This window comes from Dipodomys ordii, unplaced genomic scaffold, assembly GCF_000151885.1.
Source record: "Dipodomys ordii isolate 6190 unplaced genomic scaffold, Dord_2.0 Scaffold31, whole genome shotgun sequence".
In the NCBI taxonomy this organism is placed as follows: Eukaryota; Metazoa; Chordata; class Mammalia; order Rodentia; family Heteromyidae; genus Dipodomys; species Dipodomys ordii.
Window position 1 is genome coordinate 4,306,459 of NW_012267247.1, and position 10,039 is coordinate 4,316,497.

Below are 10,039 nucleotides of genomic sequence, written 5' to 3' on the forward strand. Positions count from 1 at the left end.
CGCCCCGCCGCCTGCCTCCGCCCCTCGGGCGCCTCTGCTGCGCGGACGGCGCGAGACCCATTCTCCCTCCTCCCCCGCCCCGCCAGCGCCCCGGCCCCGCCCGGATCTCGTCGACTTCGGGCGGGAAGTGGTTGTCCTGGGGGCGTCGCCGCCAAGGCGCCCCAGTCTGGCTCCTCCCGACTGCCGAAGTGTCCCCAGCCGCCCTCGCTCGCACGGACTCATTAGCCTCATCCCCACTTTTCTCCCAGGGCCAGCAGTTTCCCAGCATAGATCGGAGAAGTGCGCTCTCAATTCCTTTCTGGGCACAGCTGAGTGAGATCGTCCAAGACCCTAAATCCTCCTCTTGGAGAGGGGTCGGAAGCCCCGCCTTGAGAGAATGGCTCCGCCCAGCTCCACTGGCCAGTAACAGGCGATGTTTACCTGCCTCTCCAGTGCCCAGAGCCACTACTTAGGAACTGTTGAGTCACCCATCACCTGTCTTCTCAGCCACTCTGGGGCTCCCGGGGCCAGGCGGCTGTCACAGTCCTCCCTCGGATAGTCCCAGGGCTCCTGGCTCCCGAGGCTGGAGTGGGGAAGACCAGATTTGCCCAGACAGCTGGGGTGACCCACCCCACCCCTCTCTCCAGGACAGTAGCCTGGAGTAGTTGCGGCCTCTGGCCACTAGGTGTCAGCCTGGCCCCACCGTGGCCTTGGGTCGTCTCCCGCCTTCAAAAGAGTAAAGTGGTTGCTTCGGGGGCGGGGAGGGGGGTGGAAATGAGGCTGATCCTAGTTGGAAGCTAGTGAAGTGAAGTGTGCGTAAAGCGTGGAAGAAGGGGGAAGGGAGAAGTACGGAGGAGGAGGAACCTGAAAATTCGAAGCTCAGAGACCCAAGGACCAGGTCGTCTGGATGTTTGCTCTGTCTTCCATGAAGGCTCCAAGGTTACACATTAATCCTTGCTGGGGGAACCTGGGTCATTCTAGGGCCAGTCCATTACTAGGTGACAGCACGATGTCCTAGGTGAGTGCCCTCCCCCCTCTAAGCTCACGAGACAACCGGTCCACCAGCCAACACTGGTCTGTGCTAGTACCGTTGATCCATTCCAAGTGTTCCTTCCAAGAAGGAAAGTGTCCTTCCGAGGCGGGGGGGGGGGGGGGGATCACAAGCAGAAGATAAACATCCTTTTCCTCGAATTACTCCCTCATTCAAAAACAGGGACGCTAGCCTTTAGCGAATGACCATTTACTTCTTTAATGCTGAGATTTTAATTAATTAATTCATTTATTTTGATAGTTGTGGGGCCTGAACTCTGGGCCTGGGCGCTGTCCCTCAGCTCTTCAGCTCAAGGCTAGCACTCTACCACTTGAGCCACCTTCCCAGCCCAATGCTGAGATTTTATAGAGCTCCCGCAGAGCAGGAGGGGCTATCGTGTACACTGGCCCTAGCTACTTAGTAAGCTGAGATCTGAGGATCACGGTTCAAAGCCAGACTGAACAAGAATTTCAGTGAGACTATCTTCAATTAACCACCATAAAACCAGAAGTGGGGGACTGGGAATGTGGCTTAGTGGTAGAGTGCTTGCCTGGCATGCATGAAACCCTCAGTGCTACGTAGAAATAGAAAAAGCCGGAAGTTGGCGCTGTGGCTCAAAGTGGCAGAGTGCTCTTGAGCAAAACGAAGCTTAAGGACAGTGCCCAGGCCTTGAGTTCAAACCCTGCAACCAAATCAATCAACTAATTCACTTCTATTAAGAATTTAGTGGGTGATATTAGTTAGCTTTCTACTTCTGGTCAAAAGCATTGAATCCTTTTCCAGAAGCTGCCAGATACTGGGTTGATTCCACCTACTGGAGGAGCCCATCTCCAAGGACAGCGGTTTGGGTGTGCATTCCGAGGTGAGAGCAATGACAAATGCCTAGTCACCAGTCGGGTCAGCCCCGGGGGGGTGTGGTGTGGTGATGGTGGTGGTGGTGGTGGCATGAAGTCTTCCCCAGATGAATCAACTGATACAGCTCGGGGTTTCCCGGTCCCTCCTTAGGCAAACACGAAACTCACCCTGCTTCCAGCACGACTCTCGGTTTGTTTTGTTTCTCGTGTTTACGTGCCAATAAAAACCCACGCCAGTCGGAAATGGCGTCCTTGGTGGGAAGAGCAGGGTTAGTCTACCCTCATTCCGCCTTGGGCTGTGCGGATAACGGTGGATCACGGCCTTCCTCCCATCGCGCTTGGCCCAGGGCCAGGTAGTGCGCCCCAGGGGTGAGAAAAAGGCGGGTGCGAGCAAACACACACACACCGGTACCGCCCTATTCTTGGACCCTACGTGGGGGATGATGGTCGCGAGGCAAAAGCGAACTCGTGTCGGGGAAGTGAGCATCCGATGGGTTCGAAAACACCCGCGCGCGCCCCAGCCAGTTCTTAATTAGCTGAGCTGGCTCCGCCCCGAAAAAGTTGCACAGCCACAGGGGCGGGGCTCCAGGACGGGCGGGTCTGCGCACGCGCCGCGCGGAGGGTCCCCGGAGGCTTAGCTCTGAGAAATGAGATGGAGAAATACGAGCGGATCCGAGTGGTAGGGAGAGGCGCCTTCGGGTGAGCCGGGGCTCTGGGGAAGGGAACTGCTAGGGCAGAGGGGAAATAAGTTCCAACGCTTGACTGAAATTTGCCGCCTGGCTAACCCCTCCCCAAGGCTTGAGTGCCATTCTGAGAAGCCCCGCCCCGGCTTCCGGTTCGGGCCTAGCGAGGAGATTCCGCCCTAAAGGGGCCACGCCCCTCGCCAGCCGCTGCGCGGTAGGGAGTTCTCTGAAGTTGCTCGTCCTTGATATTTCTTGATATGGAGCCAAGACGTCTGGCTGTGGGCGCTGATTATACAGATGACAAAAATAGACGTGGTCCTCATTCACCATACAGGACCTGTGTACAGTAAGATGTTAAGCTGGGTGCTAGTGGTTTACACCTGTAATTCTAGCTATTCAGGAGGCTGAGATCTGAGGATTGAGGTTGGAAACTAGCCTGGGCAGGAAAGTCTGTGAAACTTATCCCAAGTAAACCAACAAGAACAACAACAAAGCTAGAAGTAGCCGGGCACTGGTGGCTCACGCCCAGAATCCCAGCTATTGTAGAGGCTGAGATCTGAGGATCACGGTTCAAAGCCAGCCCTGGGAGGCAAGTCCATGAGACTCTTATCTCCAATTACCCACCAGAAAACCCGAAGTGGCGCTGTGGCTCAGGTGATAGAGTGCTGGCCTTGAGCTGAATAGCTAAGGGACAGCACCCAGGCCCTGAGTTCAAGCCCCAGAACTGGTTGGTACAAAAAAAGAAAAAGGACAATATAATTTCTGCTTTTATATACACTGACCACAGAATTGAAATAATATATTGAGTGGGTTCCTTCATTGAACTTTTTTTTTTTTTTGAGACCACGTCTCATTATATATCCTAGAACTTGGGTAATTCAGGCTGGCCTCAAACTCAAAATCTTTCTGTCTCAGTTTTCCAAGAGCTGGGATTACAGATATGTACTACCACACTTAACTTCTTCTACCTGATATATGGCTGGAGGCTCAGCTAGTGCCTGCTCCATTCTATATGTCTCTAGGATTGTGCACCTCTGCCTGCGAAAGGCTGACCAGAAGCTGGTGATCATCAAGCAGATCCCAGTAGAGCAGATGACCAAAGAAGAGCGGCAAGCAGCCCAAAACGAGTGCCAGGTGCTCAAGTTGCTCAACCACCCCAATGTTATTGAATACTATGAGAACTTCCTGGAGGACAAGGCACTCATGATCGCCATGGAATATGCACCAGGTGGGCCTGCCTCCTTTCCCCACCTGGTTTCATGGACCTCGCACTTCTAGGATAGCCAAACAAATATGTGATTAAGTAGCTTCCTTCATTGGAATGGGGCTTGGCTGAAGGTCAGAAGTGCATTCTGGTTCCTTGTCCTCTCTGACCCTAATCCTCTTCCATAAAAGGAGAGGAGTTGTGTCCCATATGGAAGAGTCCAGATCTTGAGGAGCTTCTTGGGTTACAGGTGGCACCCTGGCTGAGTTCATCCAAAAGCGCTGCAACTCTCTGCTGGAGGAAGAGACCATCCTTCACTTCTTTGTGCAGATCCTGCTTGCCCTGCATCATGTGCACACCCACCTCATCCTGCACCGGGACCTCAAGACCCAGAACATCCTTCTTGACAAACACCGCATGGTTGTCAAAATTGGTGATTTTGGCATCTCCAAGATCCTTAGCAGCAAGAGCAAAGCCTACACGGTGCCTAGACATGGAAGGGACCCTAAGGATGCTAAAAGTGTTGAGGGCAGAGGTCTATTCTACATCCTTACGTCCTCCCAGCACCCCCCCCCCAAAAAAAAAACCAATCTGGCTCCCTGGCCCCTAGCTGTATAGTCTTGTAGGAGAAAGCCTTTTGGCCTGCTTTGAAGGGAAGCTGTCCACAAATGGGTGTGTGGCCAAAGCCTAAAGTGGACTCTAATTAGGTTTCCTTCCTGCAGGTGGTGGGTACTCCATGCTACATCTCCCCTGAGCTGTGTGAGGGTAAACCCTACAACCAAAAGAGTGACATCTGGGCCCTGGGCTGTGTCCTCTATGAACTGGCCAGCCTCAAGAGGGCCTTTGAAGCGGCAGTGAGTATAAACTCCCCTAAAGAAACAACTGGGAAATCTTGCTCCGTGCTCAGCAGCCCTCAGTTCCAACCATTTCTGAGCTTCTTCTCTTCAGTCAGTCATATCTCAATCGTATCTGGATTTCCCCAGGTGGATTACCTCAGGTCTGGGCTTGTGGCTCTTCTGGTTCAGATGACCTGTGGTAGTCTCAGCAGTTTAGGGAGGAAGTGCTGGAACTCCCTTATCAGACTAGGAATTCCTGAAAGTAGGGTTTGGCTTTGCTCCCAATGGGAGAGCCCTCTGATGAGACACTGAAGTCTCCTTCAGTAAGACTCTGATTATCCCATCAGATCCTCAGATGGAGATGGAGCTAAGGGTGCTGCTCTGGCTAAGAGCCTAGCCCAACACCCTGGCCACCTATACTCCAACTTTGGGGCTTCACAGAACCTGCCAGCACTGGTGCTGAAGATCATGAGTGGCACCTTTGCCCCCATCTCTGACCGGTACAGCCCTGAGTTGCGCCAGCTTGTCCTGAGTCTGCTCAGCCTGGAGCCCTCACAGCGTCCACCACTCAGCCACATCATGGCTCAGCCCCTCTGCATCCGGGCCCTCCTTAACCTTCACACGGATGTGGGCAGCGTTCTCATGCGGAGGTCTACATAGATGGAGGGGTCCTGGGTGATAGGAGAGGGGAAGGGGGGGCTCCCTCTGTACTTCTGTGTAAGATTGCTGGGGAGTGTCCGTGTCCTGAGGCTCTTGTGTCTGTCCTTCAGAGCAGAGAAGTCCCTGGTCCCAGGACCACCCATAGCCCCCAGCAGTACAGGGAACAGGACTTCCAGTGCCCGCTGCAGAGGTAAGTGGGGTGCCAAAGCTTGCTTATTCCTGACCATTTCCATTAGTTTAATTGGCTGTGTATCCACAGGCATGCCCCGGGGATCACTGAGGCCTGCCATCCCCCCACCACTCTCTTCAGTGTATGCGTGGGGTGGGGGGCTCAGCACACCTCTGCGGCTGCCCATGCTCAACACTGAGGTGGTCCAGGTGGCCACCGGGCGCACACAGAAGGCCGGGGTCACACGCTCGGGACGCCTTATCCTGTGGGAGGTGAGCAGGTTGGCATTGGCTGTGGCCTGGATTGGGTGAAGGTGTCAGGAGGTTTGGAGATGCTCAGGCGCCGCCCACTTCCCCTCCCCTCCCGCAGGCTCCGCCCCTAGGCGCTGGGGAAGGCGTGCTCTTGCCTGGGGCGGTGGAGCACCCTCAGCCCCAGTTCATCTCACGTTTCTTGGAGGGCCAGTCAGGCGTGACCATCAAGCACGTGGCCTGCGGGGACCTCTTCACCGCTTGCCTGACTGGTGAGCTTGTCAGAGGAGAATCCTGTAGGAACTTCTCCACAGAGCAACTTTTTTTCCGTTGCAAATTGCTCAACTAATGCTTGTCTCTTTTCTCCTAATTAACAAATTAACTGCTTCTATGGACTAGCAGTGGAGAACATGTGCTTACACCCGTCTCTGTTACCCCGTAACAATGGGCAGATGCCACAAGGGCCCATTTGACAGATGGGGAAACTAAAGCTTAGAGAAGTGGTCACTTGTCCAAAGCCACACACAGGAAGAGATCCATCTTTCTCGCCCCCCTCCCCCAATCCTTCTAGCCTTAGCCCCAATTTTATCCCCCTCCTCCAACTCACGTGTGTATCAAGCTAGTTTCACTCCTCTTTCCTTAAACTGCTTTCTTTCCCAGACCGTGGCATCATCATGACCTTTGGCAGTGGCAGCAATGGGTGTTTGGGCCATGGCAGCCTTACTGACGTCAGCCAGGTGGGTGGCACTTGTGCCCTGGAAAGGGGAAGTGAGAGACTGCTAGGGAGCGCACATGTGAAAGCTGACACCAGGTGGTGCCGGTGGGAGGGGTGGGGGGGGAGGTGTGGGGAAGTCCTCAGCAGCCAAGTTACCACTAGCTCCCAGGCTGCACCTGTTCTGGGTAGGATCTGAGCAAGTACAGAAAGACCATGCTTGGAAGTGGTGCTGTAGCTCAAGTGGTAGAGCGCTGGCCTTGAGCTGAAGAGCTGAGGGACAGCCCTCAGGTCCAGAGTTCAAGCCCCAGGACTGACCAAAAAAAAAAAAAAAAAAGACCTTGTTTCTTAGTGGCAGTTTGTTCTGAATGTGGTGGATGGAGGACTGCATTTAAAGAGACAACACCTTCTGAAAATTTGCAGCCTAGCTGTACTCCTAGTTACTCAAGATGCTGAGATCAGAGGATCATGGTTCAAAGCCACTCTGGGCAGGAAGGTCTTTCTTTCTTTTCCTCTCTCTCTCTAGCCCACCATTGTGGAGGCCCTGCTGGGCTATGAGATGGTACAAGTGGCCTGTGGGGCTTCCCATGTACTGGCCCTTTCCACTGATCGAGAACTGTTTGCCTGGGGCCGTGGAGATGGTGGTAAGCTCCCTCTATTTCTTTGCTGTAGCCTCTAAGTTCCTTTTCACAGCTTCCTTAGCCATGGTTCTTCTTTATACCTACTTCTACCCCCTTGGGCCTTTCCTCTTTCCTCTCAAATTCTTTTTTTTTTTTTTTTGTCGGTCGTGGGGCTTGAACTCTGGGCCTGGGCACTGTCCCTCAGCTCTTCAGCTCAAGGCTAGCGCTCAGCCGGGTGCCAGTAGCTCCCGCCTGTAATCCTAGCTACTCAGGAGGCTGAAATATAATGATCGTGGGTCAAAGCCAGTCCAGGCAGGAAAAGGCCGTGAAACACTTACCTCCAATACCAGAACACCGGAAGTGGTGCTGTGGCTTAGGTGGTAGAGCTCTAGCCCTGAGCTAATCTCAGCTTCCTGAGTAGCTAGGATTACAGGTGTGAGCCCCTGGCACCTGATGAGTTTTTTCTTTTCCAACAACATTTATTTGTTATTATTACTTTATTACTTTATTTATTTATTGTGGGTCATGGGGCTTGGACTCTGGGCCTGGGTGCTCTCCCTGAGCTCTTCAGATCAAGGTTACTGTTCTACTACTATGAGCCACAGAACCACTTCCAGTTTTCTGGTGGTTAATTGGAGATAAAGAGTCTCACAGCCCGGTGTTGGTTGCTCATGCCTGTAATCCCAGCTACTCAGGAGGCTGAGATCTGAGGATCACGGTTCAAAGCCATCCCAGGCAGGAACGTCAATGAGACTCTTCAATAAACCACCAGAAAACCAGAAGTGGTGCTGTGGCTCAAGTGGTAGAGCAGTAGCCTTAAGCTGAATAGCTGAGGGACAGCGCCCAGGACAGATTCAAGTCCCATGACCAATCAAAAAAAAAAAATCTTACAGACTTCCCTGCCCCAGCTAGCTTTGAACTTTGATCCTCAAACCTCAGCCTCCTGAGTAGCTAGGATTACATGTGTGAGCCACCCCCCCACCTTATTATTTTTATTTGCAGTGTTGGAGATCAGACCGAGCGCCTTGTATATGCTAAGCATATCTATCCATCCAATAGTACTTACTGAGATCCTTTCTGGATTAGGCATTAGACTGGACACTTAAACTAGAGATGACATAGATGGTTTTTGGAAGAGAGGGGTGGAGATGACCCATTTTCAGCATGCTCAGGACAACTAGCATCAGGGTTATACCCAAGATTCAGAAGTGACAATTCAAGGATAGCTGTGTCACCTGTCAGGGACAGGTAGCATCAGAACAGGAGCTTGAGCCAGGTATTGGTGGTTCATGCCTGTAATCCTAGCTGCTCAAGAGGCTGAGATCTGAGGATCACAGTTCGAAACCAGCCCAGGTGAAAAAGCCCATGAGACTCTTCAATGAACTACTCAGAGAAACCTGGAAGTAGCTCTGTGGCTTAAATGGTAGAAGCTAGTCTTGAACAAAAGATGCTCAGGGAGGGGCTGGGAAGGTGGCTCAGTGGTAGAGCGTTTGCCTTGCATGCCTGAGGCCCTGGGTTCAATTCCTCAGCACCACATAAGAAAAAAGCCAGAAGTGGCGCTGTAGCTCAAGTGGTAGAGTGCTAGTCTTGAGATGAAGAGCTGAGGGACAGCGTCCAGGCCCAGAGTTCAGGCCCCACGACTGAACCCCCCCCCAAAAAAAAAAAGATGCTCAGGGACAGTGCCCAAGACACACACACATGCACACATGCATGCACGCACACACACATAGGAGCTTGCTTGCTTGCTTGCTTTTTTCTTTGTGTGTGAGACAGGGTCTTGAAGTGTCATCCACTGATTGTTCTATAACCTGAAAATCTTCCTGCCTCAGCCTCCTGAATAGAGGGATCATGAACAGGCTTGTAAAGGATTTTCAGCAATAGAAGAACCTCAAAAAGTCATTTCAGGCTAAGAACAGCCTTCACTCATACTATTTCCCTAGTGGGCCCTCTTCCTTCTGACATCAATATCCCTAAAGCTCCAACTAACCTCAACTTATTTCTTCTTGTAGGTAGGCTGGGACTAGGTACCACAGAGTCCCATAGCTGCCCCCAGCAGGTACCTTTACCCTCAGGACAGGAAGCCCAGCGAGTTGTATGTGGCATTGATTCTTCCATGATCCTCACAGTGTCTGGCCAAGCCCTGGCATGTGGGAGCAACAGGTGAATAGGTGGATGTAAATGTCCCTGTCTTCATTCTTGTGCCTCTCCCCAAGAACCAGAACTGAAGGGGGCTGAGAGTGCTGTTTGGTTCAACTCAGGGTAGCATCTGTCTACCAGCCACTACCCATATAGGTGGGGGCAAGACAGCTATATAAACTGTCAGTTGGCTTTGTCTTTAGGTTTAACAAGCTGGGCCTGGACCACCTTTCTAAGGGGGAGGAGCCTGCCTCTCATCAGCAAGTGGAGGAGGCCCTAAGCTTCACACCACTAGGCTCTGCACCCCTGGACCAAGAGCCCCTCCTGAGTGTGGACCTAGGCACTGCTCATTCAGCTGCTGTGACTGGTGAGTAAAACCTGGGGACCAGGGTTTTGAGAGATGCTTACCGGGCCTCCTTGGGACTTTTGTTAAAGGACCTTCCTTTTTCTCCTTTTCCCTTCCCCACAGTCTCAGGCAGCTGCTACACTTTTGGCAGCAATCAGCATGGGCAGTTGGGTACCAACACTGCCCGCCGGGGAAGCCGGGCACCCTGTCAGGTCCAAGGCCTGGAGGGCATTAAGATGGTGATGGTGGCCTGTGGGGATGCCTTCACTGTAGCCATTGGGGCAGGTGAGTGTGGGTTTGATGGGGGCAGGCCCAGGCATGCATATGTAATCTCAGGGCTGGTGGACTCAACAACCTTTTGTTGGAACCAATTTAACCATTTGGTTGTATGACTGCTTGCTTAGGCTCTGTCCTATCTGGCCAAATCCACTTAGCACCACCACTACCATCAAAAAAAAAAAAAAGGGCTGGGAAGGTGGCTCAGTGGTAGAGTGCTTGCCTTGCATGCCTGAGGTCCTGGGTTCAATTCCTCAGCACCACGTAAGAAAAAAGAAAAAAGCCG

The 10,039-nt window shown here is 52.7% G+C and overlaps 1 protein-coding gene across 1 annotated transcript; it reads left to right on the forward strand.

Moving 5' to 3' along the window:
* The first annotated feature begins 2,502 nt into the window (after positions 1-2,502).
* Nek8 (NIMA-related kinase 8) lies at positions 2,503-9,911 on the forward strand. The gene is made up of 14 exons (XM_013016294.1): positions 2,503-2,562; positions 3,569-3,774; positions 4,001-4,233; positions 4,473-4,604; positions 5,028-5,236; positions 5,357-5,436; positions 5,506-5,687; positions 5,785-5,935; positions 6,324-6,400; positions 6,902-7,019; positions 9,005-9,155; positions 9,335-9,498; positions 9,601-9,758; positions 9,882-9,911. The coding sequence occupies exons 1-14, from the start codon at positions 2,516-2,518 to the stop codon at positions 9,909-9,911; spliced, it is 1,938 nt and encodes a 645-aa protein (XP_012871748.1). The 5' UTR covers positions 2,503-2,515.
* The last annotated feature ends 128 nt before the right edge of the window (positions 9,912-10,039 follow it).

Bases quoted from the DNA above. Each gene is read 5' to 3' on its own strand.
- Nek8 (XM_013016294.1), top strand. From the start codon at position 2,516: ATGGAGAAATACGAGCGGATCCGAGTGGTAGGGAGAGGCGCCTTCGG. The intron at 5,437-5,505 runs GTAAGTGGGGTG...GTGTATCCACAG, and splicing joins TTCCAGTGCCCGCTGCAGAG to GCATGCCCCGGGGATCACTG. The intron at 9,156-9,334 runs GTGAATAGGTGG...CTTTGTCTTTAG, and splicing joins CTGGCATGTGGGAGCAACAG to GTTTAACAAGCTGGGCCTGG.